The sequence below is a fragment of the Carettochelys insculpta genome, chromosome 4 (assembly GCF_033958435.1).
Source record: "Carettochelys insculpta isolate YL-2023 chromosome 4, ASM3395843v1, whole genome shotgun sequence".
Taxonomy (NCBI): Eukaryota; Metazoa; Chordata; order Testudines; family Carettochelyidae; genus Carettochelys; species Carettochelys insculpta.
Genome location: NC_134140.1, coordinates 13,960,586 through 13,987,848, shown reverse-complemented (window position 1 = coordinate 13,987,848; position 27,263 = coordinate 13,960,586). Strand labels below are relative to the sequence as shown.

General features: G+C 40.7%; 1 protein-coding gene across 4 annotated transcripts in view; it reads left to right on the top strand.

The window, feature by feature from the left end:
• The window catches only part of RMND5A (required for meiotic nuclear division 5 homolog A), a 41,127-nt gene extending 15,299 nt beyond the window's left edge, over positions 1-25,828 (top strand). For 2 of the 4 annotated variants that reach the window (XM_074991686.1, XM_074991684.1), the window contains exons 4-10: positions 6,406-6,540; positions 6,722-6,822; positions 12,295-12,461; positions 15,126-15,291; positions 19,960-20,062; positions 22,525-22,679; positions 23,918-25,827. In XM_074991686.1, coding sequence (XP_074847787.1) covers positions 6,406-6,540; positions 6,722-6,822; positions 12,295-12,461; positions 15,126-15,291; positions 19,960-20,062; positions 22,525-22,679; positions 23,918-23,981 — 891 coding nt within the window. In that variant the 3' untranslated portion in view covers positions 23,982-25,827. Of the gene's footprint in view, positions 1-6,405; positions 6,541-6,721; positions 6,823-12,294; positions 12,462-15,125; positions 15,292-19,959; positions 20,063-22,524; positions 22,680-23,917 lie in introns of all 4 variants that reach the window. The other 2 variants (XM_074991682.1, XM_074991683.1) reach the window with 2 other exon arrangements.
• Positions 25,829-27,263: the final 1,435 nt, after the last annotated feature.

Below are 27,263 nucleotides of genomic sequence, written 5' to 3'. Positions count from 1 at the left end.
TTACCTGCTATGCCTAAATAATGTTGCAGAACAATGATCAGGTTTTACACCTGGACCCAGCTTCATTACATCTGACAGCTTGGATGCTGTTCCATGGAGAAACTGTCTACCTGAAGTTCAGAACGTTATCCTCCGAAGCAGGAAAGACAGACTTACAAACCTAAGGGGAAGAGGTTTTCTATTTGGGTATCTCAGCACCGCTACCTTCTTTGACAATGTGCACTACACCACTGTACTGTTTTTATGCCAGAAACTGGCTTGGCTTTTTACTGGCTCCATAAGGGTCCATCTGGCGGTAATACCTGTTCCTAGTGTACTGTTAGTTCTTACCTAGAGTGGCTCAATTAAGTGAAGGTTTCATTTATTGTTTTTCTCCTGGTTCAGGAGTCCACTCTCATTTGGGATCTCAGTATCGTATTATCAGAGATGATGGGTGTTCCTTTCCCCATCAACCCGCAATTCTGTGAGCTCTTAGCAATCTGTTTCCTGTGTCAGTGATTCTGAATTGGGGCCATGTAATTAGGTCTCGGAGTCTACGAAGCAGGGCCAGCACTAGATTCACTGGGGTCCAGGGCAGAAAGCTGAAGCCTCATAGCATAGGGCTGAAGCCTGGGGCCCTGAGCCCCATTACACAGTGCTGAAGCCAAAGCCTGAGCAGCTTAGCTTTGTGAGGGCCCCTGTGACGTGGTGCCCCCAACAATTGCCCTGTTTGCTGACAGGACAAAAATCACTTAGGCTTGTGACCTCTGCAGAGAGGTGTCAAGCAATAACCTCTCAGACTAGCATTATGAATTAGCCAGATTAAATCTATCCAGTCACATTAGTGGGATGCCTTCTTTGGTAGGGCTGTTCCACAGTCTCTGTTTAAGTAGACTTCTGCTACCCACTTCTAAGCAAATGGATTACTATGTATTAGTCACCAGGAACTGAATCCATGTGGCAATTACTTGAGGAAGAAAGAGCAATGATTTCCCTACATTAGGGGTAGGAGAGCTCAGTGGTTTGAGTATTGGCCTGCTAAGCTCAGTGTTGAGAGCTCAATCCTTGAGGAGGCTGTCTAGGGGCCTGGGGCAAATATATTAAAACAAAATAAAATCTGTTAGGGAAGGTGCTTCATCCTGCCAAGAGGGCAGGGGACTGGACTTGATGATCTCTTGAGGTCCCTTCCAGTTCTACAAGATGTGTATCTCCATATATTACATTAATTGTGCTTCTTTGAGGTGTGTTGTCCACATGAGCTCTACAGCCCAGGATCTTTCCCTCTGACTGTGAAGTCCTACTGCTCAGGAATTCTGTATGGCAAAGGAACTAAGGCATGGTTTGATTGCTCCGCCTTTTATGACTTCAGGTGTGGGAGGACATAAGGACATCTGTAACATGATCCTAATAGACCTTTCAGGTCTGACAAATTTAATCTTGCATTCATGTGTTGCATGTTCACTAAGAGTTGAATCCACATGGACAAGTCACCCTGAAGAACCACTGACAAAACATCGGAAAGTTCCTGACAACACCATCCTTGCCACAATGGATGTAGAGGCTCTGTACACTAATATTCCACACGAAGACGGATTACAAGCAATCAGGAATACCATCCCTGATGTCACCACAGCCAATCTGGTGTCTGACCTCTGTGACTTTGTTCTCACACACAAGTATTTCCAATCTGGGGAAAATTTATATCTCCAGATTAGTGGAACTGCTATGGGCACCCACATGGCCCCACAATATGCCACTATATTTATGGCTGACCTAGAACAACGATTCCTCAGCTCTCATCCCCTTTTACCCTTCCTGTACTTAAGATACATTGATGACATCTTTATGATTTGGACGCAAGCTATAGAGACTCCAGAAGAATTCCACAGAGACTTTAACGATCTGCACCACACCATCAATTTATGCCTCAGTTACTCCACATGAGAAATACATTTCCTGGACACTACAATACAAATCAAGGATGGCCTGATGGGTAGCACACCATACCAGAAACCCACTGATCGCTATGCTTACCTACACGCTTCTAGCTTCCATCCTGCACACATAACTAGATCCATTGTTTACAGTCAAGCCCTTAGGTACAATCACATTTGCTCTGATCCTACTGACAGAGACCAAAAACTACAAGATCTTTATCAAATATTCATAAACCAGAATTACCTACCAGGTAAAAAAAAATTGACAGGGCCAGACAAATATCCAGAGACCAGTTACTCCAAGATAGGCCCCAAAAAGCCAAGAACAGAATACAACTGGTCATTACCTACAGCCCCCAACTCAAACCACTGCAACACATTTTTAAAGACTGCACAACCTATCCTTAATCAGGATGCCACATTCAGAAGGCCCTAGGTGACAGGCCTGTTCTCTCCTACAGACGACTTCCCAACCTTATGAGGATTCTCACCCACAACCACAGTCTATACTGCAGGAACACCAGTCCTGAGACTTTTCCTTCCAACAGAGCCCGCTCCCAGCTTTGTCCACATATCTATTCTGGAGATACCATCACTGGACCTAACCAGGTTATTCACAGAATCACGGCCACATTCTCATGTTCCTCAACTAACATATAAGCCATCACGTGCCAACAATGCCCAGATGCTTTGTATATTGGACAGACTTCAAACTCTCTTAGACAAAGAGTTAATGGGCACAAAACAGACGTAAAAACACTCCTGATCCACAAACCGGTCAGCCAGCATTTTAAAGGAGTGGGTCATTCTGTTAATGACTTAAGAATTTGTGTCTTACTGAAGAGGAATTTTCACAACAGTCTTGAAAGAGAGGCTGCTGAACTCTCTTTTGTATTCAAATTCGATGCATTAACACATGGTTTGAACTGGGATGGGAATTTTCTGGGTCATTTTGGGGGCTCATTTGCATACTTGGCTTAATCTAATTCTTGACTCCCCCCTCCACCTTCTGCCCCTCTACTCTCTGATTTGCTAACGTTGATAATTTTTTTTCTGATTTGTCTGCCTTGATTACTATTTTTGGTTCTCTGTGCCTTAAATATTGCGTCTGTTCTGGTATGGCTCTGGTCTGAAGAAGTGAATCTGTCCCATGAAAGCACACCTAATAAATTATTTTGTTAGTCTTTAAAGTGCTACTTGACTGCCTTTTTGTTTTGAAGAACTACTGTTGCTGTAATGTTCATTAGCAGAAGCTTGAGCAGAAGTGGACTGAGCCATGTGCTCATGTGTAGTTATGCATTCTTCCCAGATTGAGCAAACTCCTGAGTGCTTATTAAATATCACAGCTGTAATGGGTTTCATCTGTTTAGTCACAGTATTCTTGGGAAATTTATAATTAGGATTAGTCAGAGATGAGCCTGGCATGGTTCACGGGATTGTTTCAGATAAGAGCAGCACTATTACAAAGCTCCAAGGAGCCTTAGAGTTGGACTATACCTCAAGGAGATTACAGATTAAGACACCTAAAACACTCATCTTGTGAATGGTCACAGCTTTTATATTTTGAAGATTGAGCTTTCTGTCTCAGTCCCTGTCCCCACTCTGATGATGAGGTGGAGAAGATAGTTGGTTGACTTGCGGCTACTATGCTTCTTCCTCACTAATGACTGTGTGTTTACATAAGATCAGAAGATGATTGAGGCATTATGCACTGAGAGAAGGAGGTTGTTCAAAATCTGGATGGCAGCATGGAAGAAGGCATGAAAATGGGAGTAAGTGCAGGAAATAAAGAGAACAGTGAAGTGGCATACAGTCATAGGCTTTAAGGCCAGAGCAGACCATCATGGTCATCATGTCTAACCTCCTGTACGTCATAGGCCACAGAACCTGGTTCTGGCTGAGTTACTGAAGTCCTCAAATCTCGATTTGAAGACTTTAAGTTATAGAGAATTCTCCCCAATGCCAGCCTCAGTACCAGTCCCAATTTGTAAGCTGTGTGTGCCCAATGTTGCAGAGAAGTTGAAAAAACAAAACAAAGCAAACAAACAGAAAAAAACAAGGTCTGAACTATGGGAAAATTCTTCCTGACCCCAAGCATTGTGATCATTTAGACCTTGGGCATCATTCGTAAGTAAAGGGGAATTGTAAAAAGCAAGGATGAGCAGTTTAAATCATGTAAAATAAACCTGTGAAGTTGCCACTGTACTCTGTAAACAGAGGACCTGCCCAGTGTTTATAATTCAAATGTACCCATTTTCTGTGGTTTGCGTTGATTGTTCACTCAAAGAACAAAACATATTTCAGCCTCAGGTGAAGCTTTCCCTGCAAGCTGGCTTCTGTACTCTTTAATTTTGTCTGCCAAGAGAAGAACTGTAGTCTTTCTAACATTTCAGTTGGAGCTGATGATGCACCTGTTAACACAATTCAGTAGTGCTTTTATGTAAGGTTTTAGCTGTTTATAACAGGTTGACCCAGGATTCTGGAGTTTCCCAAATACATAAGGGGGGAAAACAGTGGAGGGAGAGATTAGAAGAGAGAAGTGAGGGGGTCAGATGACAGTGAAAATTTTGGCAACTGCGTTTGAGATGGGCCAGAGAAGAGAATTGCACAGAGGGGGTCTGGAGAGGAGAGTGTGTTGGTAATTGAAGCGAAAAGGCCAGATGGTGGACAATTATTTTTGCCAAGAGGACAGAAATGGTGGGATAGATTTACAATATGCTGTGGAGACGCTAGCAGCAAGACTTAGCAGCTGGTAGGTATAGGAATACAGAGATGGGGGTGTCCCCCACATCGTGACCCTGACAGTCAAGGCGGCATTTGATAGTGGCCAGACAAATAACGGATGCTTGTCTTAAACCCTTTGAACTCCAGCACCTGCTCCTTCTTTGGAGAATTGTCTCTCTGAAAGGAACGCACTAAGCAAATGATGTGCTTACTGTTCCTTGCCCCTGTTTTTGCATATCTTGCTGCACTGAGCATGAAAGGGTTGTCTGCTTTTCTTCAGTGTCTAGAGCTGAAATAAGAGTGGTGAGGAGGGTCACATACTTTGGAAAAACGAGAGATACAGCTTTGTATCTATGTAATGTCTCTTACACAGAGATCTCAAAATATTTCTAATTAAACCTCTAAGGTGGCATTAGTTCCACTTTACAGATTGGGTAACTGAGGGACACAGTGGATAAGCAACCTGCCTCAGGCAGCTAGCAGCTGAGCGCTGACTCATGGTCCTGTGGTCTACCCCATAGGAAGTAGTATAGGAAACTTTCCTTCAAAGATTTGATCAGGGAGTGGCTGAGAATTTCAGATAGTCCAATTTGAGTTGCCTATCCCTGATCAAGCAAGTCTGATTATTAAACATGTTGAAGAATTTATGCATCTAATCCTATTGTATGCCTCGAGGTAGAGCTAAGTTTTCACCTTCCTGCTGCCGAGAGAAGAACTATCTTATCACATTAACAGTATGTCATGTTATTCCTGGGGTATGTATGTCACAGGCTTGAAGATGGATCAATAATGTAGGATTATTGTGTTGTAGAAATGAGAAGATTTATGAGATATTAGAGCAGCCGAGGACACATACTGGCTGGCGGGTGCTGGATCCAGTCAACTGGGGTCAGCTCTTGGTAGGCCACCGCCACTACATTTACCTTTGCCTCTGAATGTATCGGCTCTTTCAGCTCCTGTTGGCTGCAGATAACTTTTTCAAGCTAATGGGAGCTACGGGAAGCAATGTCCCCATCCACACCATTTCTGACAGGCTCCTGTTTGTTGGGAACGGTGATCCTTTGCCAACAGGTGCTGCAAGTACCCCTACCTGTGAAGGTAAATATAGTGGCAGTGCCCCACCAGGGACTAACCCTGGCAAACAGCCCCTGTTGTATTGCCCATTTCTTTATCAGAGTCTATCAAGCCAGGGCTTTGCTAGCATTAGCCATTTTTCTGAATCACATTATTATCCTCTTCTGGGACATTCTTCTCCATCTTTGTCCTATTTCCTCCATTGCCTACCTCTAGGCTACATACACAACTCTTGAGTGTAAGCTTTCACTGCTAATTCTCTCCACCAGAGCACCTATGCAGTAAGTAATGTTTGTAGCACAGCTTCCATCCTAGCGTGGACGGGGCCTGGCTGGTTTAGTTTCTGTCATCAAGATTCTTTAGACTTCTTCATATATAGAAAAATCTCTGCCGATGCTTCTCTATGGGACATGTCATGGGTTGGAAATCCTTTTTTAGTTAACTAGACTTGTAATTTGCTAGCATAATTCCTTAGGCTGGATAAATTTCAGACTCCAAGCAAGCAAAAATTTCTTCTTGCTACACACAGAAGATAATGAAGCATGCTTCTCTTAGATTGGGAGATAATTAAGGGCAGCTGAGTGACAGGCAAAAAGCATCAGTGTGTAGACACAGGTGTGTCTCCTAATTAAAGAATAATTACCTGGAGTTATTTGTTCCAGCCTATTAAATGTAAATTTGTACGTTTCAGAATTTTGACTCTGACATCAGCAGCGTGGGGATAGATGGATGCTGGCAAGCTGACAGCCAGCGAATTCTCAATGAGGTGATGGTAGAACATTTTTTCCGACAAGGGATGCTGGATGTCGCTGAGGAACTCTGTCAGGTAACCATAGCTCAGGTTGTTTAATGTTGCCGAGGATGTAGAAATTACCGTCCAGATAACCATCTTTAACTTTGTTACCCGAAACTCTCGACTGCAGTATTAAAGTGTACATATTTCAAAAATGTGATACTACTTTGTAAGAGTTTTTCTGGTAACTAAAAGGTGTGACTTTGTTTTTCAGGAATCTGGTCTTTCTATAGACCAAAGTCAAAAAGAACCATTTGTGGAGTTAAATCGAATATTGGAAGCATTAAAAGTTAGAGTTTTGAGACCTGCATTAGAGTGAGTTGCTCAGTTTTCTTTATTTGAATAAGTGCAAATCTAAAGGTGGTGGAAATCTTGGCAATGACTTCAATATGCTTTAAGAAGGGAGTCATCATTTATACGAGGTTTAGATGGTAGTCTGTGGTGCTTCCCCCCGGCTACTGCTGAACTTCCACGTTCATTCTCCTGGTCAAATGCTTAATTTGAATCACACATGGTATACTCCTATTATTAGTTTAAGCTTGCAGGAAAAACTGTCAGTTACAGAAACAGTTGTATGCCTTCAACAATGAAATGTTACCTAGATTACAACAAGATACTGTCAGTTTACTTAAAAGTCTAATTGCCAAGAATCTCTTGGCTATATACTCCCTGTTCCCATTGACTTTAAGGAGGGCTGGGGATGCTCAGGGCCCCGCACGATGCTGATCAAATCTATTCATTTTGTCAGCTTTGCCAATCAAACACAGGTAAGAGACATCACAAGAGAAAGGAAAGGCAGGGGGGTGGAGGAGCAGTGGCTTGAAGGATACGTGCTCTTCATGGCCTGGTGTTGATAAGTGAGCATTGTTGTTAGCTTCGCCCTAGGGTTTTGATTTTTCTTCAGGCAAGCAGAGTCTCTGGTTCATCAGAAGTCAGATTGGGAAGCTGGATTGCACATGAAGTCCCTCTCTTAGACAAAGTTATCCTTTCTACCAGTGGCAAGAGCCAGTGGAGAACGGCATCTCCTGTGCAAGCAAAGACTGTATAGTATATTAGGTGATGAGGTTTTTGGGGACAGACCCACTTCTTCAGATCATAGCCATACCAGAACAGACTTGGTATGACTTGGAACAGAACTGGGTCTGCCCCTCGAAAGCTCATCACCTAATAAATTATTTTGTTAGTCTTTAAAGTGCTACTGGACTGCTTTTTTGTTTTGATAGTATATAGACTAGCACCGCTCCCTCTCTGTTACTGTATAGTATATGCTGTTGAACTTCAAGCTATGATGTATCTTGGATTTAGCAGGCTTTACCCCATTAGACCTGTAAAGGGAAGTGGAACATAAAACAGTGTTTTCTACCTTTCCAGACCACAGATAACTTGCTAGGCTGTGCTATACAACTTTCAGTAAAACAAGCAACATCAAAAGAGTTTTTGGAACTTGAGTCTGATTGTCAGTATGCATCAGCTTCTATGTAACTTAACCTTAGAATCTGTCTTATATAAATGAAACAAGACATTGAATGACTTGTTAAAATACATCTTTGGGAGCCTTTGATATTTATTCTGTATTACTAGAAACAGTGGAGCAAAGTAAACTGAAACCATTTACACTTTATTACCTCTGATCATCATTCATTTAGGATATCTAATTTTCTTCGTTGCTCAGTGAAGTAATTTTCATGGGAGCAAAGACTTTTTTTCCATAATGCTTGTGTTCACTCATAACTGCTAGTTTTATAATCCTACCTTGAAAAATATGTGATTATGAAATTGGCACCAAAGTTAAATGCATTGATGCAGTGATGTTTAAGCCATTCATTGAGTACTGAAATCTTTCTATAGAACAGACTGTAAAGAACTCCAGAAGGATCTCACAAAACGGAGTGATTGGGCAACAAAATGGCAAATTAAATTTAAAGTGGATAAATATAAAATAATGCACGTTGGAAAAAATAACCCCAGCTACATATACCATATGACAGGGGCTAATTTAGCTAAAACTCATCAGGAAAGAGATCTTGTAGTCATCATGGATAGTTCTCTGAAAACATCCATGCAGTGTGCCATGGCAGTCAAAAAGGCAAACAGGATGTTAGGAATCATTAAAAAAGGGATAGAGACTGAGACAGAGAGTATCTTATTGCCCTTATATAAAACCATGGTATGCCCACGTCTTGAATACCGTATACAGATGTGGTCTCCTCATCTCAAAAAAGATATATTAGCATTAATAAAGGTTCAGAAAAGGGCCATTAAAATGATTAGGGGGTTGGAATGGGTCCCATATGAAGAGAAATTAAAGAGACTCTGACTCTTCAGCTTAGAAAAGAGGAGACTAAGGGGGATATCGTAGAGGTATATAAAATTATGAGTGATGTGGAGAAAGTGAACAAGGAAAAATTATTTACTTGTTCCCATCATATCAGAACTAGAGGACACCAAATTAAATTAATGGGCAGCAGGTTTAAAACAAATAAAAAGAAGTTTGTGTTCACACAGTGTACAGTGAACCTGGAGAACTGCTTGCCAGAGAAGGTTGTGAAGGCTAGGACTATAGCAGAGTTTACAAAAGAACTAGATAAATTCGTGGAGGTTAGGTCCATTAGTAGCTGTAGCCAGGATGGCTAAGGAATGGTGTCCCTAGCCTCTGTTTGTCAGAAGCTGGAGAGAGACGGCAGGAGAAAGATCGCTTGATCGCTACCTGTTTGATCCCCTCCCTCTCGCGAACCTGGTATTGGCTACTGTCGGCAGACAGGATACTGGGCTAGTGTGGCCGTTCTTATGTAACATGACGAGGATGGCATAAATAATTACTCATTGAATATGCTAAGATGAATGAAATATTGAGCTGGTTCAGTGCCACTAAACTAGATAATTATAGGGCATTAATAATCTAGCAATGACCTGGATGTACCAATTGAAATGGCATCACCTGGGATCTACATACTCCTATTTCTTATAGTTATAATAGTAGCACAACCTTAGCGAAGCAATCATTACCTGATTGCTATTAATGAATGTCATCTGCACCTCAGGGCATCAAGTCCTCTTGGCTCCAGCTAGCTACACATTTCCAGGAAATACCCTGTGCCTTGCTCATAGATATCTGTTTATTTCTGGTAACTCCCCCAAAGAGCTAGGCCCTTGCCAAAGAGGAGGGAAGGCCTGTTTTCTTCTCTGAGGAGCTCATATTCCAAAGACAGAGGAACAAAGAGGGTGAAAGAAAGTAACACAGCCTACAAGGAATGTTCAAGGTGGTAGTTAATAACATCTTTATTATAAAAAGTTACGTGAACGGTATTTTAACAAATAATCCACTCCCAATTACGCCTCAAAGTTGAGTTTGTTAGGGAGCTAGTTTCTCATTGATGCTACAGCAAAAGTGGAGCTTCAGAAGGGAATGAAGTTGGAAAGGGTAGACGCCTTCCGGGTGAGCTCAGGAAGGTTTTATTCATGCAAGGGAGCAGCATAGAAAAAGGTATGGCAATGTTTGTGTGATAAGCTAACAAATGGGCAGATGGAGCTGGCAACAAGAAATATATCGGTCTATGTTTTAATTTTTTTCCACAAAAAATGAAAACTAAAAATTCTCTGTAAAAATGCAAACTCAATGTGTTTTTCCATGGCAAATGGATTTCTAGGATCCATGTTGATTGTGTTGGTTATATTTTCCACCAAGCATCACTAAACGTTTTAGTCAACAGTTCTGGTTTCAAGCCCGCAACGCTTAAGTCAGGACTGTGACTTTTTTTGTTGCAATAAAATGGAAGTATAGGTTTGCTTGTTTGGAGATGTAAGACTTGCCTGCCTGGATGATTTTCACTAAGTGACTGACGTGTTTTGACATGGCAGAGTGGGTGACGTATTTCCTTACTTGTTTGTATTGTTAATTTCATGTGGATGCTACCCAACTCTTCCTTGTAAAAGACATGATTGGCTACGTCACTTCCTTGATGAGAGGTGGAAAGCTGCTCTCCTAGATTAATGGGACTCATAAAAAAACAGGTCGAATAACTAACAACAATCAGGGGTGCTAACTGATCTTACTAGACTTTGAGCTTTATGAAAAGGCTTTTTAAAGAAACAAGGTCAGATTGGTTTAGGCCCAGCCTGTTTAAATCATCATAAGGTTCTATAAAACCTAAACAATATAAGTTTCCATGGAACACTTTGGAATGTTCCAGTGCATTTCATTTGGTTTGTAAGTAAACATTTATCTGTGGCTTTTGCAGCTCAAACATTCAAAATGATCTGAATAAACTGGAGAAGTGAGCTGAGGATGAAATTCAATAAATACAAGTGCAAAGTAATCCACTTATGAAAGAACAATCAGTTTCACACATATAAAATGGCAAGTGGCTGTCTAGGAAGGAGAACTGCAGAAAGGGAGTTAGGGGTCATAGTGGACTACATGCTAAATGTGAATCAACAGTGTGACAGTGCTGCAAAAAAGTGGCCATCGTTCTGGGATGCATTAAGAGGAGTGTTGTAAGCAACACACGAGAAGCAGTTCTTCCACTGTACTCTGTGTTGATTAGGCCTCAGTTGGAAAATTATGTTCAGTTCTGGGCACCACATTTCCAGAAAGACCTGGAGAAAATTGACTCAGGCCAAAGAAGAGCAACAAAAATGATTAAAGGTCTAGAAAACATGACCTGTGAGGGAAGACTGAAATAATTAGGTTTATTTAGTTTGGAAAAGGGAAGACTGACAGGAAACATGACAATTTTCATTTTTCAATTGTCTAAGAGGGTGTTACAGAGAAGAGGGAGAAAAATTGTTTTCTTTCACCTCTGAAAATAGAACAAGAAGCAATAGGCCTAAATTGCTGCATGGGAGCTTTAGACTGGACATTAGGAAGAACTTCCTAACTGTCAGAGTAGTTAACCACTGGAATGAATTGCTTAGGAAGATTGTAGAATGTTCATCATTGCAGATATTTAAAAGCAGGTTGGACAAACGTCTGTCGGGGATGATCTAGATGGTGCCTGGGCCTGCTCTGAGTGCAGGGTGCTGGTCTCAAGGTTCCTTCCAGTTCTGATATTCTATGATTCTATCATTGCCGTGTTGTGAAAGCGCACAGCAGGAGGAAAGGGAGATTGACAAGGGTATTTTAATCATTCACGCTGAAGATAACAGAGAAAATACAGTAAAGCATAATCAGCACAAAGATTTTTTTTTTAAATGTCAAGTGCTAGTAAGATCTGTTCTAAAGAGTTCCCAGTTCAGACTACTCAGGTGCACATCCATAGTGCTGGTGATTCAGTAGATGATGCCTGGGAAGTGTGGAGAGAGGCACTGTGTTCTTAAAGATTCAGTCTGTGGATGGTATCTAAAACAGGTCCTGACAATTTATGGTTATTAAAGATTCCATAGCAACTTGTGTATTAATCTCAGTGTTTTGGTCAAATTCCAGCTCCATATTTTGCTTCATTACATCTTTCAGTTTTAGGTTGATATGGGGTATGTGCTTCCTGTCCTGACTTGTTGGGTAGTGTTACTATGTGCTGTTAAATGGGACTGTGTTCTTCAACCCAAAAGTTTAATCATTTAAGTGGTGGATTAACTGATTCCTCCATATTTATATGTATTTTGTGCCTGAGCTTAATTATTTGTAATAATTTTCTGTTTTGAGATCCTCTGACTGCTGGGTATTATAATGGAAATGAAAGATATGGAGCCAAAGTCATCTTGAGATGCTCCTTGAAAGAATGTTATAATTTTAACAATTCTGCACTCTTGTAGGCTGAAACTGACTTTTTTTTCCCCAATTTCCCTTAGGTGGGCGGTATCTAACCGAGAAATGCTTATGGCCCAGAATAGCTCCTTGGAATTTAAACTACACAGGCTATATTTCATTAGTTTGTTGATGGGTGGAACAGCAAATCAGAGAGAGGCATTGCAATATGCTAAAAACTTTCAGCCCTTTGCTATAAATCATCAGAAAGGTGAGTGAGTTTTAGTTGTTTTTGAATTTGTAACAAATTCAGTATTTGGCATTTACTTTGAGTTTCCTTTGTCTTCTGTTGCTGTGTTCACATTTCTGGGGAAGATGTGGAAGCCTTCTCTCAAGTTGCTATGCCACAACAAACTCTTTACTGTTAATAAACACAAGGAATAATGTGCTAAAAGCAGTTGTAAATAGTCAATAGAGCATTGAAGCAAGTGAAAGGCAAGTTAAGTTAAGTGTCTCTCCAGAAAGTGCAAGATGGAATTACAGCCATAAAATAATTACAGGAATATTTTAAGCCCACTAGCTGGAAAGTGAGGGGGTGGGAATCATGGGTTAGTGAAACTGGTGGTATATTCCTCCATCTAAAGTGTCAATCTGCCTTCTTTCTCTGAAGTCTCTTCACACCTCCTACGTCTGTAGTTTAAAGCTGGTGTATCATTTAGGCTACAAGTAAGAGAATGTGACATTGATCAGGTTTGAAATGAACACTCCATCCACGGCGGAAAAGGGATTGGAAGATGGAACAACCTGAATATATTATTCACTTAACTTCTTAAAAGTCACTCACCTAATATTTTGCTTCGTTCTCTTCCATTCTTCATACATTCTCCCATGCACTTGCGTTCCCACTCCTCTGTTTTCTCCTTGCTCTGCAGCATCTCCTGTAAGTAGCTAACTTTTCCTAACAGGCTGGTACAGATTCTTTTTTTTTGCCAACCATCTTAATGCTTTTGAAACTTGTCACTTCATCTTGAAATGTAATCCTCCCCCACCTTCTATGTTCAGGAGCGCTGTCCCGGAATTCTGGCAGCTTGCATTATTTTTATCTTTTAAAGCTGACAAATCAACTATATTCAAACTATGGTTATAACGTTACTGGAATTTTTTTACATTTAGCTCTCCTCTAATATGGCTACATTGCCTGGTGACAGCATATAAAAACACACAGATATACTGTTTGGGCAGGCATCTGGTATTTGAGTTGTATGTGATCAGATAAACATTTTTTTTATGTCTTGAGTTTCTGATGACTTGATCTCTTGACCAGCTGGGAAGTCCTGAGTGAGTTAACGTGCCATCCCAAATGAAAGCCAGTAAAAGCTTGCTCCTTGCCATTGTGTGCTTGTTCTTTCAATGTGCTGTCCGGCTCGGTGCAGATAGCTGGTTCAATAGTATTAGTGTGGCTAAGTGTTGCAGGCTGGAATGGCATTGCCTTGGTAGGGCTGTTAAGGCTGCTCAGGGCATCTGTCCTTCAATGTTATTAGTTGATAGTGCAGCATGTTAGTTCAGCAGACTTCAGTGCTTCAGTGTTACTCATAAAGGAAGACCACAGGCCCCATTCGGGGTTGGTGGTGCTACACAGCCAGATTTATTCTCTATAAAGCATGGTAGTAGGTCCCTGGATCAGTGTTTGGAATTACACCAGTATATGTATGCTCATTATGATGATTCAGCTCACTAAGCAGTGGGACTTTCAGCTGTCCCCTAGGCTGGACAAAGGAATAAGGCAAAATACTCGGACATTTCTAGTCTGAGGCAAACAGTTTACACATTACCACATTTTATGACATCTGTTACTGCCCTTTTCCTGATATTGTGGACAAAAGATACCTATTCATTTTGTCAAGCCATTATCTTGTACTAGATTGGGCTGTAGCTGCCCTACCTGGAATATATTTTTGTAACTACCTAATACCTAGTACACTAAAAACAACTTTACCAAGTTCATGGCAGGGCAGTGAACTTGTAAGCATTTGCTTTAATACATGGCCTTACTTTGATTCACATTGCTCTGGTTCGGGCCTCAGAGCTTGTACTAGGCAGAGTGCTCCACGCTCTCTCACTCTACAACATATTTCACAAAGCTTAACAAAGAACTAATTTAGAAAAGTGTGAAAGAGCTCTGAAAATTTCATCAGGGTAGTTTTTCATATCCCTCTGCCTATATAGAGAAATTGTCCTATTAAGATGAGTACATCTGTAAGGACAAGACAATTAGTGTGAAGAAATTGTAAAAACCTCAACAAACAATTGTGAAAAAGGAAGTATATATTTCTTTAAATCCAGGTATCATGACACCAGTGTCTGCTGTGACAGAGTTACAGATGAATTTGTATCTTGTTGAAGAATGGAATTCCAGCTCTAGTATCATTTGTCCGAGTCATTTATGAGACATCTGATCTCAAAGCTGTATCTGTAGTCCTGGACCTTGGACTGATAGCCTGTGTTCCAACCTCATGCAAGGTTCCTAGCCCCAGTTGGTAGGGGAGAAAAGCATGTTTAGTAATAGTTTTTCTAAATTAGCAGAGACTGACCTCTGCTCAGGCCTTTGGCACATTGGAAGTAGACCTGGTAGAAGCAGGTTAGCGAGGGCAGGTGATGGCAGAAGTGCAAAAATAATGCAGGTTATATCATAGCACTGTGGTCTGTTCTGGGTAGAGAAAGATATCCATTCCATGATACACATCCCTATATTTGGTTTAGAAGTGTGTGTATATTTCTGAATTTCTTGTAACACAATTGATAGTCATTGACTTGGTATACGTTAAATTATGTTAATTTCTTGTGTAAAGGCAGAAAGCTCAAACTGTTCTTCCCACTGTAGCATAAAGCAGGTGTAAAATGTAATAACTAAAGATTTAATCTTTGTCCTTTACAGATATTCAGGTTTTGATGGGCAGCCTGGTGTACTTGAGACAGGGTATAGAAAATTCTCCATACGTTCATCTACTAGATGCAAACCAGTGGGCAGACATCTGTGACATCTTTACGAGGGATGCCTGTGCTCTCCTGGGTCTCTCGGTTGAATCACCTCTCAGTGTTAGGTACGCTATTTCCCACTGAAACGTTTTGACGCTCGGGCGCTTAGACGTTTCCCAACTGGGGTCGATCAGGCTAATTTGACATGAAAGCAAGAAAGCTTCCTAACATGCATTAAATAGAGCCGGTTGTAAAACTACAGGTTCCCCCATCCAATGTCTCATCTTAAGCCAAGTGGCCTTCTGTTCAGCTCAAAATGGAGCATTGTGTGCTGGTACTCTTAGCTTGTGTACTTTACACATCTATGCTAAAGATAAGGGTGACAACAAGCTACCTTGAGCTAGGACAAGTATGTGATAACTTATACCACAACCTGACACTTAAAAATGAGTGAGCCTTGGACCAGTTATCTAGCTGCTAGTACTTTTAGTCAGTTTTGTTATCTTTAATTCAGTTTTCTCACTTTGCATCGGTTCTGTGTTGAAGTTCTGTTTTCGAATATGCTAGAATTTGGTTTCAGCCAGTAAAATTTACAATCCACTCATGGGACTTCAAGATTTGTAAAGATGAAATCTTGCACGTTTCATGGGGACCACTATTCCCCAGCTCTGTGGTGAATATTAATAACATTGTGTTTAATTGAAAATACAGAAATCAGGTTTTTCTTTACAAGTATAGTGGCCTACAGCTGTGAAGAATTAACCACCATTTGGACTTTGAAATGTTGATTCCCCAAAAGGACTGTGCATGACTATCCTTTTGGAGCAAGGGTGGGCAGCCATTTTCACAGAGGAGCCACTCCATGAATTTTGGTACTGGTTGTAAGCTGGCTCTGGACCCCCCAGAAGGGGCACAGAGCCTTGGGCAGAAGGGTTGGAGCTGGGGGCTACAGAGAGGTGCAGAACGCGTGTGAGTGTGAAAGAGAAGCACTTTGTGTGTGAGAGACAGACTTTGCGATAAAGGTTGTGTGTGCTGTAGTGTATATGTGATAGTGACTATGTATGTGTGGCACAGACTGGATAGGTGTGACAGTGACACAGAGTATATGTGGTGGCTGCTTCTGGGTAAGTTTCTGAGAGAAGCCACCCTCTGTTTCTTTATGGGAAATCTGTCCTCCCTTGTTGTCTGCCCCTTCCCCTGCTCTGCACTCCTGAATGGGTCACTTACCATCTGTGCTTCAACTGGAGTAGCTCTACTGTGTCTCCCTCACTCTGATCCCTGCTCTGCAGAGATGGGGTACAGAGGCAGGGAAACACCCTGACTTCAGCACTACCCTTTCCCCTCCATCTCCTTCCCCCCTGAACTGTTAGCAAGAGAATATGAGGAGCAACTCGGCTGCAGATGAACAAGGTGGGGGAAGGGGCAGCTGAGCAGGTGCTGCTGGCTGTAGGTCAAAACAAAAAGCAGTCAAGTAGCGCTTTAAAGACTAGCAAAATAGTTTATTAGGTGAGCTTTCGTGGGACAGACCCACTTCTTCAGACCATAGCCAGACCAGAACTGTTCTGGGTCTGTCCCACGAAAGCTCACCTAATAAACTATTTTGCTAGTCTTTAAAGCGCTACTTGACTGCTTTTTGTTTTGATAGTGTATAGACTAGCACGGTGTACTCTCTGCTACTATTCTGGCTGTAGGTATGCAGGCTCTGCTAATCAGCTGGACAGGCCAGAGAGAAATCTGACCCCTAGGGCTGATTTTGCCCACCCCTCTTTTAGAGATTAGCTGAGTAATAAACAAAGGGTTTTGTCTGTCAAAGGACTCGATCATATGGAAGTGCCCCTATTTGTTTATTGGTTATCTGCTTGCTTGTTAACTGTTACTTACATTCCTCCTTAGCTGGGAGGGACAAACTCACTACAGCAGCATTTCAGACATTTCATTAATCTCTGCCCAAGTAATAGTGGACCCATTTCTTTTAGAGCCAGGCTTATGCAATGGAAAGGATCGGAAGGAAAAGTACTCCTGAATCTACATCCTTCTATAGCAGTGTTTGATTGATTGATTTCTGGTTGTGGATGTAAAAAAATGAGCACTCAGGAATTTGTGTCCCTGGAGTAGATTTTTAGTCCATCAGTTTTCCTCACAGAACAATATCCAGCAAATTAATAGTCACTTCCTGACATTTTAGTGGCCCATGCATTGACTGTAACGTGCACAGTGCGTAATTTGTACAGGTGTATGAGTGCCTACCACTGAGGTGGAAAAATCCCCTCCCTTTTGTTGATCCACATGTTGAGTAGCCAGCGGCTTTGGGCCTGGAAGGTAGTCAACTGAACAGTGATAACTTTAGTGCGCATGTGTTATTTTCATGGCATAAACAAGACTGCTGTGAAATGTGGTTACTGCCTGTACGTAGGAAATACTTTGAAAATTAAACTAGTTTAACATAAAAGCCTGCTTACAAAGATTTTATTTTCTAAAGTTTTTGTACCGGATCATTTCTCTTTTCTGTCTGTTCTGTGGCTTACGACAATGGGTTTCCAATCTTATTGGGGTTCTAGGGTCCTGATCCAAACCTGCTGAAGCCCATGGAAGAACTCACATTGGTTTTGGTAGGCTTTGAACTGGGCCCTATCAGCGCTACTGGTTGAACCTCTCGAATCCGGCACTTTCAGGACCTGATGGGTGCTGGATAAGAGAATTTGCCGTACCACGGGAAGTCAGTATTGTCTAGCACATTACCAACACTTCCACTGCTCACTGGGCTTGTAGGACACATTTAGGGGTAAATTACAGCTAAATAACAGTATAGAACACTGAGAGCCAGGACTGGTGGCTAGAAACAAACTTTATAGGACCACTTGGCCAGACGCCAAGATAACTGGTCATCCAGTTAACTAAAATCATGCCACATTATGGATGTTGCCAGACAAGAGATTTCCAGATTAGAAGTTCAACCTGTACTGCAATCCAAATAAACAGTCAAATAATAGCACTAAATCAATCTCTTTTAGCTATTCTTAGTCATCAGACAGCTATCTGACATCCTCACATTTGTTTTCTTTCTACTCGGTAAGGTGGTGCTTCTGTTTGTGAAGAATATAAATCTTGCAAATGTATTGGAGGCTAATGCTGTAACCTTTTTGGTCTCCTCCTGCTGGCTAGACCATAGAAAATTGGGGCTGTACCAAATTCATGGTCCATTTTGCACAATTTCACAGTCATAGGATTTTAGAAATAATAAAGTTCATAATTTCTTCTATTTAAGTTTGAAACTTAGGGGGTCTTGACTCAAAAAGGAGTTCGGATCAGGGAGGTGGGAGGGTTTTCAGGTTTACCGTAGAAGGGTTGCAGTACTACTATCTTCACTTCTGCACTGCTGGGTGGCCAGAGAGTGGCCACGGTTTGTTGAGAGCATAGCTCTGAAGGCAGAGCTGCTCCCAGCAGCAGTGCAGAAGTAAATGGCATAGTACTGTATTGCCACTCTTACATCTGTGCTGCTGTGGGCGGGATGCTACCTTTATACCTGGGCACCTCACAAACAGTCACTGGTTTCCAACAACCCAGTTCTGAAGGCAGCACAGAGTTAAGGGTGGCAATACCACAAACTCCCTAAAAAATAACTTTGCAATCTCCCTATGACCCCCTTTTGGGTTAGGACCCCCAGTCTGAGAAATCCTCATCTTCCCAGTGAAATTTGTGTAGTAAAAGCACAAAAAAGACCAGATTTCATGGGGACTGGGGAGAGAGGAAGACACCAGATGTAATGGTCTGTGGCATGTTTTTCATGCCTGTGGATTTGGTAGGGCCCTACAGATGATGGTTTGAATTGGCTACTGCATCAGAGATAGTGGATCTGATTCTTTAGCTCTGCTGCTACAGGCTCATGCTTTTGGATCCACAGGTTCCAGGTGTTCACAGATGACTGGGCCAGAGTGTTGTTCTAAAAGCCTTTTATTTACTAAACGTCTGAACGTTTCTGTGAAGGAGCAAATAGTGTTTTCATCTAGTGAGGTGACTTGGCCAATGAAATATAACACATTGGTAGCAAAGGTGGAATCAGAACGCTTCATGTCCATCCTGTCCTGAGTTCATATGTTGTTGAGGGTAGGAGGGGAGGTTAAATATATACTTAGTGCAAACTATTCAGATTTTCATGTCAATTTGCCCAAAATAATTTCCACTTTGTGAAGTGCTGCAAAGGGATAGAATTACACTTAGGCAGCTGAAACAGACTCTGTTTAGCACCCAGTCTTAGCTCAGCTGAAGACCATGTTGGCAGCATAAACAGAAAAGGTTGCATTACCTCCCACGTCTCCATTCTCTGGAAATTCCCAATATGTCTTTATCAGGGGACCACCAGTAATGAGATCTGTAGTCTCTTGACGTTACATTAAAATAATATTAAAAGTATAATTGTGATCCATGTAGCTACAACTCCTTAAACTGCTTTCAGGCAACATTTTGGCTATGCCAGTGATAGAACAGTCTTTTAACCACATGGAAAGCTGTTGTTTCCAGTCCTGCTTTTTCTCTGCACAGTGGATACCAAAATTAACGGTACAGTAAACCAGATTATTGATGTACTCCACTCAATATATTACCTTTCAGCTTGTTGTACATATCAGAACCCAGAATCCCAGCAGTCTTACTTGTTGGGCAGTAATACAGAAGGCAAGAATGGAATAAGGAAATAGGATGGTCTCTTGTCCCAGGAACTTACTAATGAATTAGAGCTATGAGAAATATTCATTTTCAAACAGCATTCTGGGCTAATATTTCTGTGCATTCTGCAGTTTTTCAGCAGGTTGTGTAGCACTGCCAGCTTTAATTAATATCAAAGCTGTGATCGAGCAAAGACAGTGCACTGGAGTTTGGAACCAGAAAGATGAATTGCCGGTGAGTATGCGCTCTATGTTCAGGGAGACCCAGATTCAGACAATAAGCAGGTTGAAAGTGTGTGTCGATTTTCACTCAATGCAAACGGTATAACTGCCGGAACAGCCAGCAGTGTTTTCCACTATAAAAGTAGGGGCAGGGAGGGAGGAGAATCAGCTTGTTATAAACTACTGTTCATTTCCATCCACTGCTTGGTGGAGTGTTATTGTAACATTGGGCGGGCTTGAAGTGACCAGAAATGGCATCTTTGTTTGCAGTGATTGGTGAACTCAATTGAGACACACATTCGCACATCTGGAGAAACTTTTTCTTAGAAAAATCTGTGGGATTTCTGCTTGCTTTCTGCTCCTGCTTTGAGAAGAAGAAATCTTTCAGGTGTTGAGCTGGGTTAGCAGGAGAGTTAGCATTGCGGACCATACTTGTCATGCAGATCTCTGTGTGGCACCTGTGTGTCTGTGTTGAGATCAGTCCAACATTGCTTTTTATAATTGTAACTGTGGAATCTAGTCTGAAGTGGATGACCAATACATGATCTGGGGTCCCAAAGAATGGTTGGAAAGAAAATGTTTTAGTAAAGGATCAGCTGGCAGCTGTAGATTAGTTAATAGTACTTCTTGTGTCGTCTAAACACTTCACAATCGTCTGATCAAAGTTCACCACACTCCTAAGAGATGTTTGAAGGTATGGAAAACGTTGTTTTATATACAAGGATACCAAGAGGTTAAGTAACACCAAGAGGTTAAAGGACTATTAAAGTCACAGTTAGGCTATGTTGAATAATAACAGAGAGATAGCTGTGTTAGTCTATATTCTATCAAAACAAAAAAGCAGTCCAGTAGCACTTTAAAGACTAACAAAATAATGTATTAGGTGGTGAGCTTTCGTGGGATAGACCCACTTCTTCAGATCAGAGCCATACCAGAACAGACTCAATATTTAAGGCACAGAGAACCAAAAATAGTAATCAAGGTTGACAAATCAAAAAAATTGTAATCAAGGTGGGCAAATCAGAAGAGCAGAGGGGCGGTAGGACGGGGAAAGTCAAGAGTCAGATAAAACAACATATGTGAAAGAGTCCTTATAATGGGCTAGGTAATTGGCCTCCCGGTTCAAACCGCGTGTTAATGTGTCAAATTTGAATATAAAAGAGAGCTCAGCACTCTCTCTTTGTAGGTGATTCTTAAAGTTCCTTTTCAGTAAAACACAGACGTTCAGGTCATTAACAGAACGGCCCACTCCGTTAAAGTGCTGGCTGACAGGCTTGTGAGTTAAGAGCTTTTTGATGTCCATGCTAGACGTGGGAGTTGATTGCTGATACTCGATTTTAGCTACACCAGTTGCATAGCTAAAATGGACGTACCTACGCTCGGCTTACTTGTCTCTCTTAACAGAGGAAGGTTGATGAGAGGGTTTCTCCCTTTGACCTTCCTCATTCCTCACCTTTTGTGAGGAGCACAAGGGTTAATTGTGACCCTAGAGAGCTTCATTTCTCATGTGCACAAAATCAGACCCCGGAATATCAACCTTGAGTGGGGTCAACTTTCTGCCGTAGTGTAGATTAAGCCTCGAAGTTGGGAGTGCCTGAGCCTCAGTCCTTTGCCTAAACCACAAAGCCACATTTTTCTCTGCGTTAAGTCTACACTAGGCAATACAGTCGATTACAGATACACAATTCTAACTATGTCATTTGCATAGCTAGAATCAATTTTCTTCCCTAGTGTAGTCTGAGCCTTGGTAGTCTTCTGCTGACGTCCCTTACTCCATGTGATAGCATGGAGTACAGGAGTCGATGGCCGAGCCCAGAGAGGTTGATTTTGCCATGTCTTAACCACACACACTAAACTGAACTCTGGAAGATTGACCACAATGCGTCGATCTTCCAGCAAGTATAGATGTGCCCTCTCTCTCTTTGCACTTGCTTCTTCCTGAAATCTTACAACTCTCTGCGTAATGAGTGGTGGAGGAATTTTTTGCCTGGATCTGTATATTTTGCATTGGTCTCAGGCTTGAGTGATCCCAAGACATTATGTGACTTTTGTTGTGAATCACGTAAGTGTTAGTGGTGGGAGTTTTAAAAGCACTTTAAGAATGTGATAATGAGGTATAGTTAATTTCTAAGGGAAATTAGTCATGAAATCTCAAAGCCAGTCTTGGAAATATCTGCCCACAGCAGATGAGTTCTGTGGGGTCAGCTAGTCCATTTTCTTGGCAATGCTGATCTATTCTACAGTGCATACCTACGCTGTATGAGCACAATAAAAAATATGCTACAGTTTAATTTACGATCACTAGGATATTTGTGGCTGAAGGTTTCCCCGCTCATCAGCACCATTGATTTTGCTGCACTTAAAGTTGTATTGAAATGTGTTTAATGGCCATGCATAGAATAGTGATGTTTGTCTGCTGGAAATGCAATTACACATGATACACACTAATTTTAATTTATGTATTATTTTATACAGATTGAAGTTGACCTCGGTAAAAAGTGCTGGTATCACTCAATATTTGCCTGTCCCATTCTTCGTCAGCAAACAACAGATAATAACCCACCTATGAAGCTGGTCTGTGGTCATATTATATCAAGAGATGCTCTGAATAAAATGTTTAATGGCAGCAAGTAAGTCTCATTCTTTTCATTTAGCAAAATGTGGTAAGTGGCTAATTTTAAGGTTTAAAATACTGAGTTTGGGAAGCGAGAAGACTCCATCAATGCAGAATTTGAGGAAACTAGTTGCAATTCTCATGGCTGAATTTAAAGCAGAATAGCATTGTTGGTGCACTAGAACAACAATATGCGTTGACTGTATGTTACGCTCGTAGAGCAGAAAGACCTGATATAAGGATCTCAATATATAGGATTACATCACTTTGAAAAATTACCCTTCCATTTTCCAGAAACTATAAGTGCCAAGGAATTATTGCTGCAGAAAGGCTCAGGTTTTCTGTATATTGTTTTTTTTGTTAATCACACATCAAATCAATTTTATAAAAGGGAAAGAAGTCGGGTGGGATGGAGGAGGTCCTCGAAGGGAAGCGAGGTTTATCAAGTAACTTTGAGCAGATGAATATTTCTGCAATGGTGTTTTCATGTTATTCATTAGCGACTTAGAAATTGAGGGTATGGGAAGGGATGCAGGAAATAAGGAAAATACTTTTTAAGAAGAGAAACTACAGCTATTGGTAATTCCACTTTAGGTCATACAACCTATGTAAACCATACAGAGTTGCACAATAGAAACATGCTATCAGCTTATTTCAGGCACATACTTAGCTTTTGTAATGCAAGGGTTTGTGAAGCCAAGTAGCTGTTTATTTTTCCAAAGAAGTTTAAGATGTATTCTGCTTTTCATACTCACCGCTGGGTTCGAAACGCCAGCAGAATAGCATTGTGTTAATGAATGAGAAGCTGTTAATGCAATTGTCTAAATGTTGGTGGCAAATGACCAGCATAATTTCGTAGCCCACACTGACCAAAATGCTGCAACCAACCATGCAGAATAAAGAATGAATTTTAAAAATCTGACTTCTTCATTTTTAATAATTCAGGTTTGACTAATATGGTAGGTAGCAACTATATCTTTAAAATATTGTTACTCTGACTAGGGTCCTTTTACAGCTAATTCAGTGAGGAAAGCATCATGCCGAAAGGGCTGTCTAGTCTCCTTTTCCCACCTACCCTATCAGATTTAATTGAGAACTAGACACTATTATAATATGAATAACAATGACTGTATATGCCGAGTGCTCTGTTATTTCACCATATCAAAACAACTTGAGATGTCCAGAAAGTGCAGTTGCTGCATCAGTGCAGGCTGTCGTATTAAAACAATCTTAACACACTGTCTTTGTCTCTAGATTAAAATGCCCCTATTGTCCAATGGAACAGAGTCCTGGAGATGCCAAACAGATATTTTTCTGAAGAAATGATTCAATATGCAGTTTGTAAGTGACACTCTGAATTACGGGTGCATTTCGGAAGAATTAAAAACGTTTGTTCCATTTTATGCAGCGGACTGAGGACTTCTGTGTTTGTATAAGCTAATGCTACAGAAACTTTGCCAACATTTAGTGTATATATATATACAGAGTGGAAATGCTACAGAAATGATATTGCCATAGAGCTTTACTATACTCTTGGTCTCCATATCTGATCAAGTTACTACACCAGCAGTTGTCATTCAATGCAGGTTTTTGTACTTAATTGTATGGTGACTTTTTACTTTTTAAAGCAGAAACTGATCACCTCCTCCCTCCTCAATATGTTTAACATTCCTCTGGCTATTCTGTCATCCTGTTGATAACTGTCACCTTAGGGAATGTTGTGGACAAAGTTTTATTTCCTGTCATGTGTACATAATTAAAAGTAAATACTTCAGAAAAAGTTTGATAAATTGAATAGTGGTTATAAAACTAATTTTTTTTCCTAGAAAAAAAAACTGTGATATATTCTGAGTTTTTCTTTCAAACATTTTTTCAATTTTTACATAGAACTCAAAGTAAATGTGCATATATATATATATATATATACATATACATATATATATATATATATATACATATACATATATATATAAATATATAGCCCTGAGGGGCTATCTGTTAAATGCCACCACTAATTTATAAAGGTGGTGAATGGATAAATTACTACTGGAATGGAGTGGAATAGGCAGTCCTGTTCCTTTTGCTTTCGTGATCAAGAAATATTTGTGTAACAGACTATTCAATAAAATGGAGTTCTAATTGGAAATGCTTTTAGTCAATGATACTTGCTCTTTGGCCTTTGTAGTCATGTTCTTTGAACTTTGTATTCAGGATTAGGCTATAAATGTCATGTTGCTGTATAGTTTAATGGACATAGTGTGTTATTTATAAATGGTTATCCAAGCCAAATAAACTGTCAGAGTATTCATTGTTAAACTGGAGAAAAAAATGTTCTGATGCAGTCTACTAATCTCATATCTTCAGCTTGCAGGATTGGGCCCTACATACTCATATCAGAATTTAGCACATTTTCTGTAGCTTGAAAACACTGCTTCTAGCCTTGTGTTTCGTACTAAACTGTTAACTGCCAATGCCACTTTTTTCCTGATCAATTTGTTATATTGTGGATTAGGTGAAATTTGTACTCATAAACCAGATGTAGATCATGGCAGTTATAACTTTTGTAGTGTGAATATATTTGTATTTATTGCACTGGACGATAGTAGGGCAAGCCGCCATATGGCATGTTAAGATTCATGTAAAAATATATTTCTGTATTGTGTAATAATCCCCTCCCCCCAGTTTATTTGACTGAATTCTGACACAACTGGTTTTCTGCACTAGCACAATGCACTACAGAGAAGAACATCACAAAGAAATCTACATTTTTGCATCCCTTTTTCATCTGATTTAAGAAGTGGACTTAAACTCAGTGACAATGGACACTCTCAGTGAGACAAGAGGAACAAACCAAGAGATATAAATTCCACCTTTAACGTGTTCAGTATGTGTGTGGAAAAACTAGAGGTGTGTGTGACTTTTTTTCTGCAATTAAATTATATTGAGTTAAAAATCTGGGTTAAGTGATGATATCAACAACAAATGGGTTGAGGATATTATTTTTAATGTAGGTTTTTAGTCTTGGTGAAGTTACTTTTAACCTTTATCTTGAGTGGAATTCCTTTTTTTGGCATGTCAGCAAACAAGCATGCATATTATAAAGAAAAATGACATATGTGTTATTTAAAAATGCTATTGTATCTTTTCACCTTGTAACATACAGTGCTATCTATAATGCTGGTGCACTGAAATCACCATAAACCAAAGCTCATTTCCATAGGGCCCTGAACATACAGTTGTTCATCACACACAAGTCACTGGACACTTGCTCTGTGCCTTCTGCTTTTCCCATGTATAAACCCGTATATATTCTTCAGTGTTGGTCTCCCTTTGAGTTCTGCCTACTGCTTTTCTTACTCTGACTGCAAGTAGCATTTTCCTGTTGCATGTTTGCTGGTGTTGAATGCGGTGAGAGCACGACCCAAAATTTCCCCTTTCTGCCTACATGCATGAGGTCTTTATCTTGCTTTGATGCTGTGCTTTCTTGTGTCAGTGCTTTGAATAGGGTCTCCCCGCTGGAGTCTTAACAAAGTTGATTATGCTGAGTGGAGCTGTTCCCTGTCAGGGCATTTGAGCTCTTTTAAGTGCAAAGTAAGACACATTGGAAAGCATAATCCAAACTCTTCATGCAAAACGATGGGGTCTAAACTAGCAGTTTCCATTCAAGAAAGAGATCAGGGCATCCTCACAGCTTGTTCTCTGGAAACATCTGCTCAGTGTGAAGCAGCAGGCATAAAGCTAGCAGTGTTAGCCATCAGGAAAGGACTAAATAACAAGACAGAAAAATATTATAATGCCGTTGTATAAATCCACAGTATACCCACCCCTTGAATACTGTAGGCAGTTCAGGTTGCTCTGTCTCACAAAAGATGTGTTAAAACTGAAAAAGGTGCAGAGACAGGCGACAAAAAGGACAAGGCGGAATGGAATAGCTTCCATACGAGGAGAGATTTAAAAAGGCTAGAATGGCTCATCTAAGAAAAGAGACAACTAAGCAGGGGATATGATGGAGGGTCTGTAAAATCATGGTGGGTGGATAAAGTGAATAGGGAAGTCTTATTTAATCTTTCATAAGACCTAAAGGTCAGCAGTTAAGAGGCGGGAGGTTTAAAACTAGCATAAAGCTGTGTTTTACACACCTCAGTCACCCAGTGAGAAAGTTAAAAGTATAACTGGGTTCAAAAAAGTAACGGGTAAGTTCAAGAAGGATAGATCTATGAATGGCTGCTAGGAATGGTCAGTGAAGAAACCCAATGCAGTGGGTGTCCCTAAATCTCTTTTATAAGCCAGGGCTGGACAAGAGGATGGATCACTTCATAATTGCCCTGTTCTGTTCCTTCCCTCTGAGGCTTCTGGCACTGGCCACAGTTGGAAGACAACAAGAAGTCCTGTGGCACCTTATAGACTAACAGATATTTTGGAGCATAAGCTTTCATGGGCAAAGACCCGCTTCATCAGATGGAAGACAGGATCCTGAGCTAAATGGATCATTTGCCTGACCCAGTATGAGTTTGACTAGTTTTGTTTTCTTACACTTTTTTGCCTCTTTGAGTATCTCTCACCAGGTTGTTTTACAGTGAACGAGATTCTTGCTGGTTGG